General features: G+C 35.5%; 1 protein-coding gene across 1 annotated transcript; it reads right to left on the bottom strand.

Annotated features, from left to right (window-relative positions):
• Positions 1 to 1658: 1658 nt before the first annotated feature.
• On the bottom strand, positions 1659 to 24049 carry LOC137388561 (uncharacterized). Its single transcript, XM_068075044.1, has 11 exons — positions 23750 to 24049; positions 17750 to 17820; positions 16815 to 16963; positions 14750 to 15897; positions 14438 to 14601; positions 14115 to 14272; positions 13824 to 13993; positions 12152 to 12263; positions 10124 to 10296; positions 2647 to 2861; positions 1659 to 2548 (listed from the first exon to the last, which is right to left on the bottom strand). Exons 1-10 carry the CDS (start codon positions 23973 to 23975, stop codon positions 2659 to 2661), a joined length of 2574 nt encoding a protein of 857 aa, XP_067931145.1. The 5' UTR covers positions 23976 to 24049; the 3' UTR covers positions 1659 to 2548; positions 2647 to 2658.
• Between the last annotated feature and the right edge of the window lie 297 nt (positions 24050 to 24346).

Here is a 24346-nt window from a genome sequence, read left to right as displayed (position 1 = left end):
CAAAATGTAGTCCCGCCTAGTGTTGTATAAAGGTGTATCATCCATTGTTCTCAAACTCATATGATATGTCTTTGTGTCTAGTAAAAATGGAGTTAGACACTCCATGCTAGACAACCATATAGGCCATTAATAGCCACGGCCTGCAACTGACCGTCTATTGAGTATATCAAACAGTCTATCAACTTTCTGCAGAAACACAACAAAAAACCACATTTACTAACATTGGCTGAATCTACAACTTATACAAGGTAACCTACATTATTCCAACTGTGATCACACTGCCATGCATGACATCAAAATTTCCAATAACAAATCTTTGCGGTATCAAATTGCTTTCAGGGTACAAAATACTCTTTCAGGGTAATTAGAGAATCAGCCACTGATGCAGATAACACCTGGGTAGCAAGAGAAACCTGTAAAAATTATAAGCATACAGATAAGCACACTAGCTAAGCTAAATTGGCTAACCAGCTGCTAGCAAGTTACTAACCGGCTACTAGCTAGATACCAACCAGCTACTACTAGCAATCTACTACTAACCAACTGCCAGCAAGCTACTACTAACCAGCTGCTAGCAAGCTTCTACTAACCAGCTGCGAGCAAGCTTCTACTAACCAGCTGCTAGCAAGCTCCTACTAACCAGCTGCGAGCTAGCTTCTAACCAGCTTCTAGCCAGCTGCTAGCATGCTTTTAACCAGCTACTAGCTAGATACCAACCAGCTACTACTAGCAAGCTACTACTAACCAACTGCCAGCAAGCTACTACTAACCAACTGCCAGCAAGCTACTACTAACCAGCTGCTAGCAAGCTTCTACTAACCAGCTACTAGCAAGCTTCTAACCAGCTACTAGCAAGCTTCTAACCAGCTACGGGCAAGCTTCTAACCAGCTACTAGCAAGCTTCTTCTAAACAGCTACTGCTCTACTAGTGCTACTAATGCAGGAATAAAATGCTAAACTCACTTGTGAAATGATATTATATCTTCAACCCTCAGTGTTTCTGGTTTGTCGTAATGGTAGCAATTAATGGCAAAACACTCATTTCTAGCATATAAATGAGTTTTTTTTTCTTGGGATAACTATGATCCACCATTTTACTACCTAAAGCCGGAAGCCCGTGTAGCATTGTTCAAGATGGCGCTCAAATTGTCGAACCGAAATTCATTTGTTTAGATAGGCCAATGCCATTCCAGGGACAGTATAATTCATTGTGCTTCATAAATGCAGTACGTACATGTATATGTAGTTCTCGAATTTGCAGCGAGTTCTTGCAAATTATAGCTAGGGTTGTCCAATACATTTGGCAACAGTCTACCATCACGACATTTATCACTGCTTTCAGTGAAAAAAAAAACAATAGAACATAGAGTACCGTCATAGTGGAGCAGTCTCCCAATTGCCTTACGTAAAATTTTAACAATTAGTAACTTTTTAAGAGATGTCAAGAGCCCCATATTATATTAATCAAGGCCAGCCTACTTTTCTAATATTGCTGAAATGGCGAGTGTTGTTTTCATTGCCGGATTATGACAAATTCTGTGTGCCCAGCACCTCAACTAGCTGCAGTGTTACTGCGAATGTATGCCTCATTATAACTTGATAAATATGTGATAATTAGGTTTTTGTTGATTCTTTTCATTTAATCAATATTGTAACTATATTTTTTGCTGAATGCTAGATTTTCACTAATTGATAAAATAAAACACACACAATTGTATTTATTGTTACGCAATCAAACTAAAGATATAATATAAATATCATAAAATGTAAAACAATAACGGAGTAAGTTCATAGGACTACAAAGAAGAAGAAAACTCCCACTTAGGAGACTGGTGATGAAATAATTCGCTATACCCTGCGATCGCCAATGAGTGACAGTTTTCCTTTAGCATTGTGGCTGGATATCGACATGACAGGCGGCGATTAACCTTGAAAGTCGTGACGAATTGGCTGATAGAATCTTTACAAAAATTGCGAGAGCACGACATGGCTTTACAGTCTTTAAGATCATCCAGACAAATAGGACGTCTATTCTTATCAGGCAGGATTTTCTAAAAGCAGAGGCAGTGGATTTAATTCCAGCAGTTGTTTTGAATACAAGATCTTTATTCAAACAAGCTACAAGCGATTTCCTTCTAGCGGTAGTGTCTCCATTTGCAGTGACATTTTCTTAATAGAAAATCTGCCACCGGTGAGAGCAGTGGCTTCATCTCCCGTGACTGCAAAAGCTGTATCTGCAGTGGCACAAGCATCACTACATCTAGGAACAGCAGCAGCTCTATTTGATTGTAAGGTAAAGTGGCTTATCCGTGTCCAGTTTTAGCCACTGATCAGCATATTCAGAAGAATGACCTAAGCCAGTTTGCATGTATGCAAAGAAGCTCGCCGCTACATTGCTTGCACAGTCATAAGCCATGCCCACAATTGATCTTTTGGAAGAATAATGTATACTTGTAGCTGATTGTGGGTTCGGAATGTCTGCAGGTCCGGTGCTGCCTTTAGAAGAATCTGCTGTGTGATTAGAACACAACAGGCAGTTAGGCAGTTTCTATAATACAGAATTTGTCTGCTATTAATGCAAGATGGCAAGTGCTTACAAATGTGACAGTCCATTAGGACACCAGCAATTACAGATTAGTAGCTTACCTCTGTTTTGTTCTATTGTTGATGCTGATTTGATGCACCAGCTTTCCCTTTCCCAGACAAGTCAGCCAGAATGTTATAGAGCTCTAACATAAACCCAGAGTTGTCCACAACAAATGAAATCTTCTTGAGGTGAGGATCAGGGTTTTTAGAAGAGAACTTAGCCATAGCAACCCAGTAACAAAGTCCACAAGTAGCAATGGGCACACCCATAACTCCTGTAAGAACACCATGTAAGAGTCTGCAACATGGAAAATTCACTCAACTGCTGATTGCGTTGGCATCAACTGTATCACAACTGTACTTCATACCTGTTTGACTACTATTCAACATTAGTTGGTAAAAATTAAACCAGATTTACCGTAACAACGCAGTAGTTTAATAGATGTACCAACTCATAACATGTGACCAATTTCTAATTTCAAGCTTTTATTAGGCCTAGATGTACATATCAGAAAACCTCCAAGCGATGCCCTGATCTCCAAATTATTTTTTCAACTGCTCAACTTTCTTTAGAAGTACACATTAACTAGCATCAAACCTGGCCACATTTTATTATTAGGTTATACTTCAAAGTCAGCCGAGCTATTTGGTAATTACACAATAAGGGAGTAACAATTGAAGGAGGAACTTATAAGTCTAAAATAACTTGTTACTTAAAGGTTGACTTGCAACAAAATTCACATTACAGTTATTTGGTATCAAAAGATTCACCATGTCTTACTCTGCTGTGTTGTATATAGGTGCAAAATATGTGGAAATGTGATTACGAGCTCTTAAAAGCTAAAAAATGAACAGTTCATCGCAGCGATCATGAAGCCGCCGTAGATCGGAATATCTTTATTTCGATGAAGTACTCAACTATTGGAGTTATTGTTTTGACCGTGATGTTACCACGTTTAAAGGCCAATTTAAAGGCCAAAAAAAGGCTCAATATAAAACGTCTCGTAGCCTATAACAACAGACTATAACTTTAGATAAAACACTTTATTACCATTAGTTTCATGCTTGGTAAGAGCAATCTTCAGATAAAGTGTTTATCTGAAGGTATAGCCTGCTTTACTGATTTTAACTTGCTCTGATTTTATTATTAAGCACTCTGCTCTGATTTTACACTTTCACTCATGTATTATTATATATATTATTATTTGTACACTTTGACAAAGTGTGGTTAAAAGCTGACAGAAGAGCAGTTGACTAGTTTATGGCAAACACTTCGAGTTCTACCGAAAAGCCCGTATCAAATATAGATGCTCGCTACTTTACAGTCTTGTTTCGGCTTGGTCTAATCCATAGAGTTATCTCCCCCTAGAGTGATAACTGTGCATTCAACAACACGAGCGTTTCCGGTGCCAACAAGGAGCGTTTAGGCCACGCCCCTTTTTTGTGCTAGTCAATCTTAGTGATCGACAGAACAATAACGTCAGCCATGAGAATGATCATGAATTTCCAGTTAAGATAGTAATTATTGCTCATATTAAAGAAATGATGATTATAGTTTATTATTCTAATATATGCTTATTATTTAAAGCAATTCAATACCTACATGCATTGCAAGGGCACTGAATAGATGGTGTTAAGTAAGTGAGTTAATGCAATCAGTTACTCCAATGATATACAGCCCCCACACATGAGGGGCTGTATATTATTGGTTATTCATAGATAAGATAGATAGTCATACTGGGGTTGTATTACATTGGTGTGATGGGAAGCTAATCGACTGCCATCGACCGAAAGTATTGACATTGTACGGTGATAGAGTGATTCATTGTCACCTCAGTTCACAAACAGCCCTTGCATGTAATATTAGATTTCAATACATATCAATCAAATACATAGACTAGCTTGAAGCAAAGATGTCCACTAGTTAGTGGACATCTTTGCTTGATGTGAGCAAGCAAAAAGTTTGAAAGTTAGAGTGGCAAATGTTGTTATATGTTAAATAAAAATAAATTATACTTAATTATACTGAATTATAATTATTTAAAAATAAAATAAATTTTTTATTACTTTATTTATTAAATAAAGTAATAAAAAAGTAGTTGTGAATTACTTTATTTATTAAATAAAGTAATAAAAATTAGCTATGATTACAGTAATTTTTTATTGTAATCATAGCTAAACAGATTATATTTAGCATTACTTGCTAATTATTTTACATTTAAACACATTTGCAGTTTCATTTTTTTTTCTTAATTCATTTTAACAAAAAACTTATTTCATGATATGAAGTTTAAAAGTGGTAGTTGTTTGAAAAAGCTTGAAAACATTTACAGTTGTTTTTATTTTCTCTCTTCTCTTCATTTATTTCAATTACACAAAACACTTTTCATAATATGTAGTTTGAAAGTTAAAGTGGTAAATGTTGTTATATGTTAAATAAAAATAAATTATACTTAATTCTACTAACTATAATTATATAAAAATAAAATAGACTTTTTTATTACCTTATTTATTAAATAATTTTTCATTGTAATCATAGCTAAACAGATTATATTTAGCTATTACTTGCTAATTATTTTACATTTAAACACATTTACAGTTTTATTTTTTTTCCTAATTTATTTCAACAAAACACTTCTTTCATGATATGAAATTTAAAAGTTGTAGTTGTTTGAAAAGCTTGCAAACCTTTAGAGTTGTTTTCTTTCTCCTCTTAATTCATTTAAACTGCTTAAAAATATTTTCTTATGATATGAAGTTTAAAAGTTAGAATAGTGAATGTTATATAAAAATAAATTTTCTGTCCAAATACTTTTTTATTACTCGGGCAACACGGGGTAGTACAGCTCATAGTTGATGGCAGTTGATTAGCTTCCCATCACACCAATGTAATACAACCCCAGTATGACTATGTATGCTATCTATGAGTAACTGCTTGCATTACCTTCACTTTCACTCACTATCTATTCAGTGCCTTGACAAGTCATGTAGGTATCAGGGATTATGTGTATGTCACAATTTCCATTTTCATAATTCATTTCCATATTATTTCCATTTCTATAACATTTCCATAATTCATTTCCATATTATTTCTATTTTCATAACATTTCCCTACTTCATTTCCATATTATTTCCATAACATTTCCATAATTCATTTCCATATTAATTCCATTTCCATAATTCATTTCCATATTATTTCCATTTCCATATTATTTCCATTTCCATAATTCATTTCCATATTAATTCCATTTTCCTACTTCATTTCCATAGTATTTCCATTTCCATATTATTTCCATTTCCATAATTCATTTCCATATTATTTCCATTTCCATAAAAGTTCCATAATTCATTTCCATATTAATTCCATTTCCATAATTCATTTCCATATTATTTCCATTTCCATATTAATTCCATTTCCATAATTCATTTCCATATTATTTCCATAACATTACCCTCCTTCATTTTTATATTATTTTCATTTCCATAATTCATTTCCATATCATTTCCATTTTCATACCATTTCCATACTTGTAAAATAAAATTTCCATATCCATTTCCCTAAAATTATGGAAATATTTATGTTTATGGAAATGAAAAAGTAAACATTTCCATAATATGTTTAGCAATCCCTGGTAGGTATTGAATTGCTTTAAATAATAAGCATATATTAGAGTAATAAACTATAATCATCATTTCTTTAATATGAGCATTAATTACTATCTCAACTGGAAATTAATGATCCTTGTTTAACCCTTCTCATGTGCGATGTTATTCATCTAGTCAATCACTACGACTGACTAGCACAAAAAAGAGGCGTGGCCTAAACGCTCCTTGTTGGCACCGGAAACGTTCGTGTAGTTATTACTCTAGGGGGAGATAACTCTATGGTCTAATCATCTATTCGTAATCTGATCATGTGACCCACATTTCCAGCCAAATGGCGCGAACAATTTCTGCAGCACTTTTCGACCATCACAGGTGACCAAGAGGCTCCACATGTTTATCAGAAGATGAAATGCACTCCTTCAAACTAAATTTAAAAAATTAAATGAGTTTTTACAGTAGATTTAGAGATATCAGTGCTCAAAGTGACAGCATTACAATGATGATGAAATAGACGCGTAAGGACAATAGACATGGTTTTATTGATTGCGTGAAGTATATTTGTGAAAATATTTCGAGGAATGAGGTTGCATGAAAGTGTAAACAAAAGCCATTGTGTTCAATTACATCCCGTTTGAGCTGTTTTGGAAAGGGATTCCAACCTACGGAGTTTTCGGGATGGCTGCGATTAACTGTTCATTTTTGAGCTTTTAAGGGCTTTTATCACATTTCCACATATTTTGCACCTACAACACAGCAGAGTAAGACATGGTGAATATTTTAATACCAAATAACTGTAATGTGAATTTTGTTGCAAGTCAACCTTTAAGCTTAGTTTATTATATTTATCATACTGTTAACTCTCTAGGTACAGTCAAAATTACATTTTCCAATAGCAAGTGAAGTGTTGAATTCCCGATATGATAATTCAATCGATACAACATTCAAATAACTATGAACCAGGTATTGCAATGAAGTATTCAATGAATTCATAATAATTATATCTATTGTGAGCATTCAACTAATATGATACCTGCTACTACTAAACCAGAAATGTTGTGTAAATTAATGATCCAGACTCGAGTATTCCCTCAAAACTTTCTCTCTTTTAGTCTACATGCATTATTATATAAAATCAGTAAAACAGACTATAACTTTAGATAAAACACTTTATTACTATTAGTTTCATGCTTGGTAAGAGCAATCTTCAGATAAAGTGTTTATCTGAAGGTATAGTCTGCTTTACTGATTTTAACTTGCTCTGATTTTATTATTAAGCACTCTGCTCTGATTTTACACTTTCACTCATGTATTATTATATATATTATTATTTGTACACTTTGACAAAGTGTGGTTAAAAGCTGACAGAAGAGCAGTTGAAGCACATAATGTAATAATAATGTCATAGTTGAAGCACTCATAATGTAAAATTAAAGATGTAGTTGCGTCAAAAATGAAATTAGGACCCATAAAAGGCTAAAACATCAGCTACAATTTGATGCCATTTTTGTCTTTGTAGACCAACCCTGTCCAGAGATATATGCGTTTGAATGAGGCCCTCTGTTAAAAAGCTCACGTTCCAGCGGGTGCCAATTTCGTGACGTAACAAGCTTGTTATCTGAAACGAAACCACGAGCGATAAAAATGAGGTCGATTCGTTAGCCAATCATGCGTGCGAAATTTTTATATAGGCCGTAATAAATGTTATCACTCGTAAAACGCGTTGTCTGTGGTCTCGAAGATTCTCATCATTGTTTCTGATTCAACGCGTTTCAACAATTACTAAGTTATACATAGTTTTAAAATGGCTTCAAGTTCGAGCGACCGCTACTCAGAGTTTTCTGAGCAACTTTAAGTAAAATATTAGAGTAGACAGCCTATGGCCAAAGCTGACAGGCGTCAGCAGCGTTTTGCTGCAGAAGAAGACAGAATGGAGGTAAATTAACTTAGAGTCTTCTATACTTTAGTAAATGTAATATTTTTTATAGTCATAAATACATGTACTAATTAATAAAATGATAATTCTTTGCTATCTCCAATCATCGTTTCATAGCTTATCTGCCGTTTTACCTAGCTATAATATTTTTTTCGAATTTTCTTTGGTAAATTAGAGTCATGATTACAAATTATTTTCACTCGTAGGAAGTGGGTAAAATCGATTGATCATTGCAAATCTTTAATTTCCAGAACCAAAGCTTCGAATCGTTGGCTTGGCGTACTTGCGCCTTTATTAAATGTTTATTCGTTTTTAAAATTACACTCGCAATCTATTCAACTCCCAATTTGGAAGCTGTCAATAGATACGCTTTAGAATGACATATCTATGAATGACATATTTATTGCATCTACTTTGTTTACATTTACTTGTTTTACTGATTACAGAATGTTTATGTCGTCCCACCAGCCGAAGAAGCTTTGTCAGTGTGGAAACTGCCATAAAGGAGAAAGCGAGAATTGAATGCGTGCTGGATGATGTTTTGTTGAGTTTGTTGCAGTAGATGAATTTGTCTTATTGTATCAGCTAATACTATGTGAGTGGCCACGACTTGATGAATATCTTTAATAAAAGCTTTATGCCGAGATGAAAATATTTTTGCTTGTAAAAATTATATAATAAAATAATATTGTTAAAGATAATGCAAAACATGATTTGCAGAATATTGTAGTGAATCGGATATGGTATATGGGTGTCCGCAGAACTGAAGAATGTGAGTTCAAATCCAGTTTGCAGCAGACTTCTCATCCTTAAAACTCTATCCCTGTCTATATTCTTTTCAAAGAGGTGGCTTGCTTATTTCATTAATTTAGTATTCGGTAAGAATACTACTAGCAATGATATACAGCAATGTATATCATTGCTACTAGCAAGAAACTAGTACGTAGGCAATATGTAATAGGCGACATAATGTGGGCGGGGCTTATGGGAGGCTGTATAGGGTAGCTGCAAAACTGCTGATACAAAGACCGCGTCCTACATAAAGTGACTTGACAGAATTACCGTAGACCGGTAGAATTGGTAGTCGGTACCCAAATGTTTAAACAACATTTGGAGAAAGTGAGTAGAACAAATTTTCAATTTTCGTTATTTGAGGCCTTTGAAACATTCATAATAATGCATCTGTAGCAGGATTTAAAATTTTATTCTAGCTAACATGAGCAAATACAAAATAAGATATATGCCAATAGAGCCGCGTAAGACTAGACTTTTATCGCAAATAGCCGATGTGAATACGAGGGATAGAGACAGGTTGCCAAACGCGTGACATCATTTTTGGCGAGGCTGGGCACGTTTTTGTGGCCTGAGCGTTTTTACGGCGATCAGATTTTTTCGGTTTTAATCTTCAAATATCTTGGCAATGCGATCGCGTAACACAACAAACAACATATCAACTGATAGAGAAAAAAAATGCTTTCTTTTAAGATCAACTTAAATTTTGACGCAACTACATCTTTAAGAACAGGACACTCAAAATCTGAGTTTAAAAAACACAGCTGTAACTATTAGATTACATCTACATTTATATAGTTACATGATTGCTATTTCACCTTCCTATCAATAAAAAGTGAACAAATATCAAAGTCTATGCAAAGAAAAGAGCTTAGAAAAGAGCCTGCAACAATTCATAGTTGATGATCCAAGAATAAAACCTTTTATTGCTATCACAAGGTTGGCTATCATAAAAAAGAAAACCATATGAAACAACAATGACCTTTCAAATACTGACTTACAGATTAATTATACAGTATAACATATAAAAATAAAGCTAATAAGTAACATAAAATATATTTTACAAATACGATAAAAGAATTTCAACAAGATTATGCATACAATCGTCATAAAACAAGCAAATGAACCAACAGTAACACAGATAAATTGTTGAAAAGAAGTAATCAGACAGAAAATCTATATATTTAAAAATAACTACCAACTTACCTGCACAAATAGCAGGGAAAGCAATAGTTCTACACTTCAATTCTTCGGCTTCTTTGAGAGATTTTCTGATAGTCCTCACTAAAAGTTGTTGAACATCTGCACCTTTCTTAGTTGTCGGGGCTATTGCATGGATGACGTAGCGTACACCATTATTTGCTAGTTCGCCAGCAGCCCTGCAACAGTTATCACATTTTGTCTGAGCTAATGCACCACACCAGCTATCGTAACCGAGAGAGTGAGGAAAATATAACACCAGAAAGTACATAAGAATGGTGGAAGAATAGCTAGAGGTGGAGGAGGTTAATAAAGTTACACAGTCGATGAGCATTATACGCAGTTTATAGAAGATGCAATCCTCAACCTCAGAGTTGTAAAATCGTTTACAGGAGAACTTGTTTAGTTTTAGCAACAGTTACACTTATTAAAGAATAAACAGGTGGTGAACTAAATATAATCAACTTATCAATGAGTCATTTTCAAGTAGAGGTCTATCCTACATTTGAGATTTAATTTAACATGAATGATTTTAAACCTTTAGAAAAACAGCAAGTGCTGTTTTTCTAAATCCTTGTCTATGCTGCCTTAACACACAGATTATCCTGATACAAACAAACCAACAACTAAAATTTTGATCTTCTCTTGCCTAGCTTGTACACTCATGAATTTGTACTATTTACTTGTGCTTGTGTTCCAGACCATTGAGTACAGAACAAATAACACGAACGGTTGCTGTAAAGAACCATCCAATATAACTGGCCTGTTTTGCTACAAATCTGTTGGAGTTACGATCTCTGTCTTCATATTAAGTTTTCTTCTTTCCAGCTCAAACGATCTCCCGACTTTACTAAAGACTAACTAATAACTGCCTAAACTCATATTATGTAGTGATTAGATATCTAGCTATTGCTTATAAAGTATTCCCATCATTAATGTGCACATTGTCATTTTATATGGAGAGTTTCGGTTTTATGACGAGACCCTCGGTGATGCTATTTGGCAAAGTACAAATTTTTGGAAAAACGTGAAAAGTTTCAAAACAAATCGTTTGATCAGACACATGCAAACACACAGACATCTGAGCAGAGAGTTTTTCATCCTCAACACTTTGTTTCACTTCTCCTGGTCAACTATCTCTGTAGACTGTATGATTCCATTAAAGATCAAGTATTGAACCTGCATTTACAGCCCCATGTTCATGTTCTTTAGTTTTGCACAGAAGAGATGTTATAATTTTTACTACAGTATACGCTTCTATAAATGTAAACTTTCTATAACGTTAACTCCACATAACGTAAAAACTTTATGCAAAATTTTGCTTGCTTCGTACTACGTAAAATATTCAATACAACGTAAAGTGTCAAGTCTGTGCAAGGTTTCAAATTCGATTTAAATAATGAGAATCTCGTAGTATCCCTTTCTCACTTGCCGCACTTGAGAGAGAAAACGACATGCAGGGTTATCTGAATTATATATACTAGTACCCTGGCAGTCTAGTATCGTTGAAAGTTATCTTTTACACTAACCACTACTAGCCCTGGCTCGGATCGGCTGAGAGACATCGTTCTTATTATAGTAAAAACATAATTTTGTTTTAGACACTTTAAACATGATTTTATTAGTTTTTCTCTGCAGAGCAGACGTTGCTGTCTAGAAAAAAGAGAAAAAAATCAATGTACAATGATTGATATTGAAGGTGTCCAATACCCTTAACTCATCGTAAAATTATTGTAATGATTCCTAATTGATTGAAAGTGATAACAATAAAGATAAAAGTTGTCGGTACAAACCAATAATGCTAAAGTTACTGTAAATTTTTTAGATTAAAAAATTTTATCTAGTTTTTTTCCGTTTTGAAGGGCCAAAGAGGGGGTGAGTTTGAAAAAAATCTTAGAATGGATTAGGCATATTCTAAGTATAACATACAATCCCTATAACGTACACCTTGTTTGGAATGCATTATTTACCTTGTGGGAGTGTCTACTAGTAGAAAGGAGTCTAAAAGTGCAAATAAAAAATAGCTAAACTTACAGCTGAACAAAAGTGCTTCCCTCCTTCAGCGACCCACCAGTTCTTATGTAATCCTTTCCTTCAGCTTGAAACTGTGGACCACACGCAATAGCTATGGCCTTGCTCACTCCTCCTAGCAAGTCATAAAACAGTACCTGTTCTTGCCTCATCTAAATACTGTGAGATATCTAAACTTGGCTAAGACATAAAATCCTGTAATCTGAGATCTTACCTAAAAGTGGAGAGGCGCGTGTACTGAGATCTTACATTAACTGGAGAGGCGAGTGAACTGAGCTCAGGCTAAGTGGAGTGTTGGATGTACTGAGATCTTACTTAGAGTTGTGATGAGATACTTCCTGATTGTCCGATTCAATTATAAAAATTTTAGAGAGTTATGCAATGTGCACACATTCTTTTTTGATTTAAATCAGATTTTTTTGATTCAAATCGGATTTTTTTGAAAACATCAGTTACCAGGTTTTTTTCTTAACCACTAAAATGATAGTAATTTATTTTGTTGAAGCGTGCCACATGAAAACATTAGCAATATAACAAAACAACTTTGCATCACTTCAATTTATTAAAAGTTTTTTTTATATTTAATTCTGACCAAGTTGTGCAGTTCATATTCACAGTAGACCCTCTATAAGTCCCATTTTTTGACCTGGAAAAAAAATCAAAAAATCATCAAACATGGTTTTTTAGGACGATTTAAATCCTTTAATTTTAATCGGCCGACCCTGTCTACAGTTTCAACATTTTTGCCCGCAAGTTTAAGCTGAAGCATACTGGAGAAGTATTGAGCAAATCTGCAGGTGAATCCATGCGAGTCGATGAAGGCAGCAGAGAGGTCTAAGACCAATGAACTGACTACCTCTTACTTGAAATAACAAAGTAAAGGTATCTCTCAATTTATCAAACTCTTTTGACTAGCATCTTGGTTGCCTCAAAAAGCACTAGAGTGTTAAATTTAGTGATGGTGGTATTTGAGTGAACTTATTATTACTCCTGATATCAGTGGAACTTCACTCTAATGCTCAAATAATGTATAACATTAAATTATTACCAGATATCACAGCTATATCAAGTTTTTACCAGTTTATGTATACATTATCTAGCCATAATAAGTGTCAATATTCTATCAATTGACTGAAGCCTGCTATCCTTGATGACACCAAAATGATTAAATGGATGTGGAAAATTGAGGATATGCCAGCAAAGACATTGATTGTTAAAACGAGGTGCTTCTCTCCATAAAATGTAAACAATCTAGGCTTGAGTGCAATGTTAGATATAGCTGCAAGAACTTCCTAATATATTTATTCTTAATGCTACCAAAAATTAGGAGCTACAAGCTTTGCTTTGACTAAAGATGTGTTCAAACTGTCAGACTCTACCAAAATCTAAAAATAATCCGAGCAGTTGGGTTCTTCCATTAACCATTCTTTTGGTCAGATTTTTAATAACGCTTACAATGTTTTAATCGTAAAGGCAATGCTTTCTTCTTTCAATACAATAAAATGGTAGAATACAAAGCCTATCGTAGTTAGCAAAAGCTTTGGTAAATGACCAAAGTCAAATCATAATCGAAATTGTAAGCATTATTTGCTTGATAACCTACAACAATTCATCAATCTATCATAAATTTATCAGAGTAGACGATTATGAAAAGTTATTGATGATGACAACTTACGTTTGTGGGCAAGGTTAGCACCAGAAGAACTAACAACAGCATCTGTCTTCATCTTAGTCAAGTCTCCCAGCATTATATCGATGACTGTTCCATTGGGTAGTTTGATTTCCAACTGCTTCTTCGGCATCATGGGCTGAGCAGGTTTCTTCTTTTTGTAGTAAGAAATGTAACTGTTTAAAATATATAATAGCATGATTTAGTTTGATATTCTAGTATCTTTAGGTGGTCGTTTTTGGTGAACCTTCTTAACTTTGTATCAGAATAAAATAACGACAAATGATATGAACTAGCCTTTCCAAGCGTTGAACATCTTCATCTTTGTTAGCCGGTGACCCGATAATCCTGATCTCATCGTTACTAGAGAGACGTACGATGAAACCATATTGAGGGTCTCGTAGCTGATCTACTAAAGCCTTAGCTAATTCTTGTTTGTCTCCATCATAGTTCAACTGCAAGAGTAACACATGCTTTAGAAAATATGTTGGAATCAATCACCGCTACAAATTTATTTGTTGGGACTGAAAAAGCAAAGTGGTCTGTCAGGGTGCTGCGACTTTGCAAATATGAATTCAGATTAGTCCACTGCCGGCTATGTGATAAGTTACAGAGATTACCTTGATGGAACGAGAGTAAACTGATTTGGTGACATCATCAAACAGCTCAACCAATGCATCCATCATACGCTCAGCTTCACCAGGTATGTATGATTTTATTGTGACTACTATATACTGGTCATTATTTGGATGCTCTGATTCAGTTAGTGTCCCCTCAAACTTCTCTACAATAGTTTAGTATGAAGTGGATAACAATATGTTTGTTATAGACAGACTAAATTCCACAGTACTTATACTATAACCTAAATACATGCATTTTATCTGATTGCTCTGCAATTGTTATAACATATATAGTATAATATTGTAATATACCTAGTATCTTCGAATTGAAACCTTCGGCATGGATAATCTTCATAAACTCATAAAGATATTTGTCAAACTCATCTTCTTCCTCTGTTGGTCGCCTGCCTCTGCTAGACCTCTTTTCCACGGTTTCATTTTCTTCGCACTCAGGGTTCAAATAAGCTGTCTGTTGTTTCACCAATTCTGTAGACAGTCTGTTAATACTTGAGACTTCTGTCGTAAGAGCCTGGTGAGCTGCAGCATTAGCTAAATGTTTTGGGTTTTTAGTTGGTGTCGTGGAGGCTTCACACTTGGACTTGCTGTTCAAAGATGAATCGGGTGACTGAACTAAACCAACATCTTTTTCAAGGGTAATACTCGCAGCGTGTTCTGCTACAGGAGTAACAGACGATGGACCAGCTTGTGAACTTGTAGCACTTTGTGTTTTGCTAGGGTCAGGTGCTATGGGGGTAGTTTCAGGCAATAATGGATAGATTCGCTGATAATTAGCACTGAATGCTTTTTCTGCAGAGTCATCCTCTGTATCTTCACCAGTCTTTTGAGTCAGATTCAGGGATGATGGATCAATTGGGGTATGTAAATTAGTTAGCTTGAGAGAAGCCTCAAGTGAGTGATCATCCGAACTTGACTGTACACGGTTTGCAGATGATGAAAGTGCTTGAGTTATCTCAAAGTCACCAGCAGAAGGTTCTTCCCCAGCTGGAACTTGTTCATGGGTAGAACTCATCTTACTAACAATCCTTGATTCATGATCAGACTCAGAACTTTTCGAATTATTTCTGGAGGTAGTTGAAGGTTTGGACAAATCAACAGAGTGGGGCAAACTAGGGGTTGTCTTATGGTCGTTGACAATATGGGGTAGAGTAGACTGGAGATTTGCATTAAGAACAGCAGGCGTTGATATGCTATCTGTAGAAGCATTTTTAGCTAGTTTTTCAGACTTCTCTGAAAACAGTGGCTCTTTCTTGCTGCTAATAATGGGAGACGGAGAAACAATCGCTGCAGACAAGGTTTGTGCAGATGGGTCATCTAATTCAGCAACTGATTGAACTGGGTCTTTCCTTGCGGTTTTTTTTCGATCCTCAATCTCATTAGCCAGACGATTTAGAAATGTCTCAGCAAGTTTAATTTGAAAAAAGAACCCTTTTATCACCAGCCTAAAAATTTAAAATAGCCTACTATTTTCATTATAATAAAATTGAAAATCTTATTAAATACCATGATAAAGCAAAACATCATTCAAAATCTTAAAAAAACCTTTTATTTGACCGCCTAATATAATGAAGAAGAACCTATAACAACCCTTACATTGACAAACCACAACAAATATAAATAACCTAAAGAAACCCTTTAGCAATAAAATAAAAACAATGACAAGCTGTTTTTTTAAGAATCTAAACAAACAATGTATTTGCTGACCTCTCAAAAAGGAACAAGATCATGACAAGTAAATTCACGGGGTAAACTTTTGACTAGACCGATGAGTATTCTCAGTAACCAATCAAATGCTACCATCCTTCTCACTGCTCTATGTTATCACTTTATCTGACACTGAAAAACTCAATAGCATGTTTCAGCAAAACTATTAGCTGATTTGTGGTCATTACTCCTTGTAACAGAGAGATTATGGTTTCAGTATATTGCAGATCTGTTAGAAGAATATAAGTTTTGTGATTTTGTAAGCAAATTGAAAAGGCTTTGGTGATGCAGCAATTTTCTGATTAACATGAAGCTAATTTCTATTATCTTCATTTAAAAGACCCTGAAATGTTACTAAAATACCACCTAGGGTTAGCGTGTTATAATGAATAAACTATTGAAAATACTTTCTTTTATAAAATCAAGCATAATCAAATTATCTGAGTGAACTCACATTTATTACACAAACAAAACTGTTATTCTATTACAATTTGGTAGAAATTTTAATATTGTCAGTCAAAGCTCCAAGCATTGTCACAGCCTTTAGCTCAATTTTTGCTTCTACTACTCTATGAACATTCCAATTTATTCTAATACTGTATAAAAAACTGATCAAGAAAGAACTAGAACATTAGGATCCAATCCTGACACATACCGGAGTTTACACCTTGAACTGTTTTGTTCAGTCACAGCTCGTATCCCAGTTTCAAGTTCGATACGTGATTTCAACTTATCGATAGTAAACTTTTGCAGCAGTCTTGTCAGCAGTGGTTGCGCTACGTAGGTCTTGACAAGTCCAAAGTACTGGCAAAATATATTTTGTAAAAACAGTATAAAACAAATTAATACATTGGCAAGTTGAATATGTGACTGGTTGTTAGGTTGATAAATCTATTATAAGACTAGTTATTAGGTTGGTGAACCCAATATATGACTAGTTATTAGGTTGGTGAACCCAACATATGACTATAGTTTTAGGGTGGTGAACCAAACATGTGACTAGTTATTAGGTTGATGAGCCCAACATATGACTAGTTATTAGGGTGGTGAACCAAACATGTGACTAGTTATTAGGTTGGTGAACTCAACATTAGACTAGTTAAAGGGTTGGTGAACCCGACATATGACTAATTATTAGGCTGATGAATCCAGCGCATGACTAGTAATTAGGGTGGTGAACTCAAAATATGACTAGTTACTAGGTTGGTGAACCAAACATATGGCTAGTTACTAGGTGGGTGAACTCAACATATGACTAGTTATTTGGTTGGTGAACCAAACATATGACTAGTTACTAGGTTGGTGAACTCAACATATGACTAGTTACTAGGTTGGTGAACCAAACATATGACTAGTTACTAGGTTGGTGAACCAAACATATGACTAGCTATTAGGTTGGTGAACCCAACATAGTACTTGTTACTAGGTTGGGAAACCCAGAACTGGGCAACTTATTAGATTGGCAAGTCCTGGATAAATCTAGTTATTGGCTGGGAAGCTCAACAACTAACTGTCTATTCTACCAATAAAATGAAAGAGAAAAATTTATAACAGAACAAAATTTCCTAGCTTGAGGAAAAGACTAATTACCTGTGAATCTGTAAACTCAAGAATCTCTTGGATTGGAGGCTTTTTTAGTTTGGCTAATTTACTCACAACATCTACAAATGAAGGCAGTACATACGGCTTAATTATATTGAACGTAGAATTTGTAAATAATAAACCTCATTAGAATGAGATCTGTATGACAAAGTAAATTAAGTGAATCACAAGACACTAAAGCAGGGCTAAGCAAAATGCGGCTCTAGAGCCGCATGCGGCTCTTTGCAAATGTTGTTGCGGCTCTTTCAACTCTGTGAAAGTTCAAATTATTTTGAGGTATATAAAAATATTCTTATAACATACTGTACAAAACTACATGCATTGTGACATATTAAGCTTATCTAAAAGTGCACTATTACTGCGTTATATATATAGCCTACACATTCATCATGAGTTATAATTCATGACATCATGTACATGTAGCTTTTCTGATGTAATAATGTCCGTTGCTGGCCTAATGAGGACAAAAATAGATTGGTCCAGAAAGGTTCATCAGGAAATCATTTCATCATGATTTCATAATGCTGACTTATATAAGATGCTGTGCCTTAGTTGAACATGTCATTTGCAATTGAGCCAATGAATGCAGTGGGGGTAGCAATGGCATCTTCAACAAAACGAACCATTCCCAGAGTTACAATGGAAGCCTCACAAAGTAAACGAAATAGAAATGAATCTACAAGAGAATTCCAAGATGAGTGGACCCTGGAATATGCATTCATTTTTAGACATGGCAAACCGCAATGTCTATCGTGCCAGGAAACGATCTCCGCTAACAAGAAGACGAACATCAAACAACATCATGCAACGAAGCACAGAGAGTTTACTGCAACATTTCCACTGGGATCTTTAGCTAGACATCAAAAGCTAGATAAACTTCAAAAATCACTAACTTCTTCAGAAAATATGCTAGTTTCTTTAACAGCTACTGATAAACGCGCTACAGAAGGTTCTGAATGAGTCTCAAAGATTCTAGCAAAAACAATGCTTCCCTATTCTCGAGCTGAGATTGTACAAGAATGCATGGGTTAGGCTATGGAAACACTTTTTCCAGATAAGTGTGATGTGATTGGTAAAGTCAAGGCAATACCACTTTCTAGGAAAACTGCCACTTGTAGAATTGAAAGCATCATCTCAGAATGACTTTGCTAACCCATATAGACCAGGCGGAAAACTTTTTAATCGCCATTGATGAATCTACTGAAATAATGGATGTAGCTCAATTAGCAGTCTTCGTAAGGTATGTAGGCTACTGTGTGTACGCTAACAACTGGTAATCATTTTTACCATGCATTTGCAAGCTGAAGTCATACAAGTGCATTTTAAAAGACAGTAAAGAGAGAACACAACTCCAAGTAGAAAATGTTGCACTTATTTTATGATATTTGTTTCAAAGTGACTAACCCACACATTTATACTACATGCTTCTTTATGAAACATCAGTATGTTTTTTTATAAAGCATAGTATTATGCTTTAGTCATATACCCTTTTTGCAGATTCTTAGATGGTGAAGAAATGAAGGAGAAGCTTCTTACTTTGGTTGGATTAGAAGGAGAAACCACCGGTCAGGCTACTTATGATGCCCTCGTTAAAAGACTTGACAAGATGAAGATACCTCTCCACAAATGCATATCTGTAACAACAGATGGCGCACCAGCCATGGTTGGAAGAGATCAAAGGCTCATAGCTAGATTGAAGAAAGATATGCCATCAGTGCTAGCATTCCTTTGCATCATCCACCAAACTGTTTTATGCGGAAAACTAAATGATCACTTTCAACAACTAATGTGTAAGGCTATGAAGGTGATCAACTTCCTCAGAAGTCAATCAGCTCTCAGACACAGAAACTTAAGGAAGTTTCTCAAAAAAAGCGATGCCACTTGTGAAGATTTACTAACATACAATAACATTAGATAGCTAAGTAAGGGAAATGCTCTGTCGAGGTTGTTGAGTATTCGTCAGGAGCTAACCTCATTTCTAATTACATGCACAAGCCTGAATGCAAGACAGTTTCAAGAGATGATGAGTTCTTCTAAAGATATGAGTGACCTTGTCTTCCTTGTTGACATCTGTGGCCATTTGAATGATTTGAACCTCAAGCTTCAAGGGAAGAACAAGACTATCATTAATACACTACCAGCTGTTCAAGCTTTCTCCCATAAGTTGGAGTTGTGTCTGGTGAATGTGCAAGGTGACATGCTTCACCTTCCTACTCTAAAAGCATTTTTAGATGACGATGAAGAAATGACGTCTTTTACAGCTGAGTACACTCACTTTATAGAAAAGCTGCAACAAGAGTTTAGCAATCGATCAAGTCAGTTTCAATCTTTGAAACATATCATACAACTCATAAAAGCACCTCAGAAGGCAAAGCCTAATGGAAAGTGGGTTACTCAGTTGCAATTGAAAAGTGTTAATGTCTCATCTCTGCAACTGGAGTTGTGTAACCTCAAAGGTACAGATATAGATGAAATTGAGAAGGCTGAAAACAAAGGCTGAATATCCACAGCTTGCTCAACTAGGAAAATGGTTGTACACTGTGTTGGCTGCCACATATATATGTGAATCAGCATTTTCATACATGAATAATATCAAGAGTGAGTTGAGATCCACTTTGACCCAAGATCACTTGTGCCAGCTCCTAAGAATAGCATGCTGCAGTAGAGAGCCAGACTACCAAGAGATAATGAGCAGCCATAAACAATTCCATGTATCTCACTAAACTTTAAGTTATACAAAGCTCTTTAGGCTCACTTCAACATTATTCAATGTTATTGTAAAAGTATTTTAATAAATAAATTTAATTACAATACCACTACCAGAATGTATTATCAGTATGAAATGTTATACTGGTACAAATATTATGCGGCTCCCAACAATCTTGCAACTTTGAAATTTGGCTCTTTGAGAAAAAACTTTGCCCACCCCTGCACTAAAGCTTTGTTGTGGCTAAACTTCCCTATTATACTTGAGAAATGTAGTTGCTAAACTTGTATTATCAGTATGAAATGTTATACTGATACAAATATTATGCGGCTCACAAAAATCTTGCAACTTTGAAATTTGGCTCTTAGGGAAAAAACTTTGCCCACCCCTGCACTAAAGCTTTGTTGTGGTTAAACTTTCCCACTATACTTGAGAAATGTAGTTGCTAACTTTTACATAGCAAAATCATCCCACTGAGCATGACCCAAGGAAATTCAGCAAAGATTTAAAGCCTGAGCTCATATGGCCAGACGAATGCTACTTTTTTCAAGTCACCCGGGAAAGCAGCCACGATCTGCTCCTCATTGCAGCATTGAGCAAGTGACATAAACAAACCATAATAATAATACAGGCCGAAACAAAAATAGCATTGCGGCAGGCTGCGTTCTGATTGTTGCTTTCGTAAGGAACCATTTCATCTTCTGGCTGTTCAATACCTTCCACACTGTCTGCTGAGCTTAACCCTTCTTCTGTGCATTCTTAACTAATCGATATTACCGTCCAAACATTTTTTAACAGCGCAAAACATTTATGCATTGCTATTTGTTATGTTTCTCAAAAACTTGAGGCGTATGTTGGAAAGGAGGTATTAATTTGAAAAGTAAACATAGGCCGATGGATGCTGAGGTTTATGTGGTAAAAAGGACTAAAAACAAACTTTTTGGGCATAACTGCGTTGAAGCAGCTGAAATGATTGGCTGTGTTTAATGCATTATGGGAGAGCAGGTTTGAACCTTTAAAAGAGTTTATAGGTATTAAGCCAGTAAAGTTGTTTTCATTGAGACCCATTACTGTTGGGTTAAGTTTTTGTGTTTCAGAAGATGCAAAGGTGCAAAACCTGACAAATGAGTCTGACAGGTCAGACGATGTTAAAATAGTTGTAAAAGTCGAGTGGAACTAAGAGAGTGAATAGTAATAGAAGAAAAGTAGGAATAGAAAGGTGCATCGTAAACCAACAAAATGACAGCTATTATCTATTATTTCTAGGCCCTACTAAAAACTTGTCATTTGGTTCTAAAATTAGACCAGCACACAAGCTACTAGGTATGACAGAAATGTCGGCTCCAGTGTCAAGTTTAAACTTCATGACACATGTTCTGACTCAGGCTCACCCATGTGCACATCGATACTTTTCATCCATGGATTGCCATAATTCTGGTTATCTTGGACTTCACCTAGGAAGACCCTCTCTATCTCTGCCTCATCGACTGACGCATGGCTGTTAAAATCTGGCTTAGGCTTACCGACTGATATCAAAAATACTTTAGAAAAATGTTCTACCGTCGAACATTTTTGGTCAGCTTGCTCTAGATTGCTAGTAAAAACCAGTTTTACCAGTGTTTTAGTTGCCTTTGGTGCTAATGGCTATAGGGTGGTGGAAGACGATGGCTATTGCAACTCTGCTCTTTTCTCTGATGATTATTGCCATGGATAGCATCGACAGAAGTGTTTTCTTAACTGAGACTTAACAACCTCATCTGATGCTCAACTTGCTCAGCTTGCCTGGCCATTGCAACTGCCTTTTCCTCAGTAAGCTGGACCAACGTCATTTTTTGCACTTCTCTGCTAGCATCCTTGTCTGCAATGCCCACTATGATATGATCTTTAATCTGCTCTGATCTACGATCTCCAAAGTCACATCTATCCGAAAGGTAGTTTTTTGCACATATAAATTCTTCAACAGATTCACCAGGAAGCTATTCTTGTCTGAAGAATGTTGTTTTCTCAAATATAACTTATTTCCTTTGAGAAAAAGTATTTGTCAAACCGCTGTTTCACTTTTTTATAATCTTGTTTGTCTTTTGCAGGCAGTGCCAAGCAATTGAAGACTGTCTCGCTTTTAGATCATATAATATACAGCAAACTATCTATCTGCAGCTGATCATCTTGCTTATCTAGCTGTGACAGGCTACGAAATCTAACCCAACTGGTGAACCACCCAATCCACTTCTTCGATACAAGGTCAAATTCTGCCGGCAGGTTAAGCTTTGCTTCATTTAGCATCGATTAAAAGAAGTTTAGACCAAAAAGGTTTCTTTGCACAAAAATTAACACAAGAGTTCTTATGGCGTAGTATTAGCACTGGCCACCATGAGGTATTGTTGGTGGATACTTCTGGTGAAGTAAGAGCTTAGTAAATGTGAAGCGATCCATGAGATAGGAGTAACATGGCGTACATGATACAATAGATGAAGGCCCTACTTGGCCAATATTAATGTGAGTACTCATCTTAATCCAACAATGACAGCAAAATTATGGTTTGAATACAAAAAACTATGGAGCTTGTAGCTAATTAGTAACAAAATATCAAGCTGTAATAACTTTACATAATACCTTATTCGCTGTATTTTTTGTTTTGGTTGAGACACAGCACCATTGATGTTAGTGAATACCTTTCGACAAACTAACAAGTTTCAGCTATCAAATTACTCATACAATTTTTAATGCTGCTAAGCTGATCAAAGAAGGCTCAATACTAACAATAATAGGCTAGAGTCTTATAACAACTACAACAACTAAGGTTAGCCAATACTTCAAAATAAAACATTATTGTTGATGTTTGTGACTCAAACATAAATACTTGATAATTAGAAGTTGTGCGCACAATGTATCTGTTTTATCAATCTGGTTTTCGGTTTTGGTTTTTTTATCAATCGTTTTTCTGTGCTATTCAACTTTGTACTAGTGCAGTTAGACTAATCAACATTAAATATAAATCAACCGTTGATACTCACTAACTTTAACTTCTATTTAATATTAACTTGCACACAGACCTGCCAAACCAAGAGTGGGGCAATGCGTGATATTTGGTTTTGGGGCAATTGATGTATCAATGATAGTATATATGAAATTGTGGAAATTGGGGCAAAAATCTCACGCATTCTTATTTTTTCTTTGGGGTGATTGCGTGAGAGTTGGCAGGTATGCTTGCACATCAAAAAACAATTACAAAGTGCAGTCACACATTTTATTACAAACTATACCAAATAAAAACCTATTACCTTTGTCAGTATATTCGGCATCAAAGATAACCAAAGCCTTATCTGGATTCTCTTCCCACGGATATATTATTACAGAAATATCGCCCCCTCCATTTCGTTTGCTTTGACAATATCTCTCGAGAAATCTATCAGGATGAGTAAAGCATCGTTTATGGTCAAATAATATTTGCGCTGCAACCAAATTCTCAGAGCTCAAAGAAGCTGTCGTAGTATCATTATACGCCATGAGATAATTTTGAATTCCTTAAAATGCTTGCTTCGAACCTAGCAGGTCTCCTATTCAAAAGGCAAAATGGCAAAGCTTTTCTCGGCCTTCTACGCAAACTTCTGTGACATTGCATGAAGCTGTTTTGTAACGTCCCGTTAAAATAAAGAAACTAGGCTTAGCTGTAGAAACTGAAAATGGAATTCCCCATTTCCAAAATTCCGTTTCGTTTTGACCCGGAGCATCATAGACGTTGGACGGCTAACATTAAACTCTCGATACAGAGATTGACGTTTTATATCGAAGACCGGTGTGCCATTCATATCGAAGACTGGTGCGCCATTTACCGGTATATGCCACTTGCGATTTGCCCGCTGGCAAGGGAGACAATG

Source organism: Watersipora subatra, chromosome 2 (genome assembly GCF_963576615.1).
Source record: "Watersipora subatra chromosome 2, tzWatSuba1.1, whole genome shotgun sequence".
NCBI lineage: Eukaryota > Metazoa > Bryozoa > Gymnolaemata > Cheilostomatida > Watersiporidae > Watersipora > Watersipora subatra.
The sequence above is the reverse complement of the archived record's forward strand: the minus strand, read 5'-3'. Positions and strand labels throughout refer to the sequence as shown.

Excerpts from the sequence above, each read along its gene's own strand:
- LOC137388561 (XM_068075044.1), bottom strand. The coding sequence starts at position 23,975 with ATGGCGTATAATGATACTACGACAGCTTCTTTGAGCTCTGAGAATTTG. Across the intron at positions 17,821-23,749 it reads TGCCGAATATACTGACAAAG|ATGTTGTGAGTAAATTAGCC; the intron begins GTAATAGGTTTT and ends CTTCATTTGTAG. Across the intron at positions 13,994-14,114 it reads GATGTTCAACGCTTGGAAAG|TTACATTTCTTACTACAAAA; the intron begins GCTAGTTCATAT and ends TATTTTAAACAG.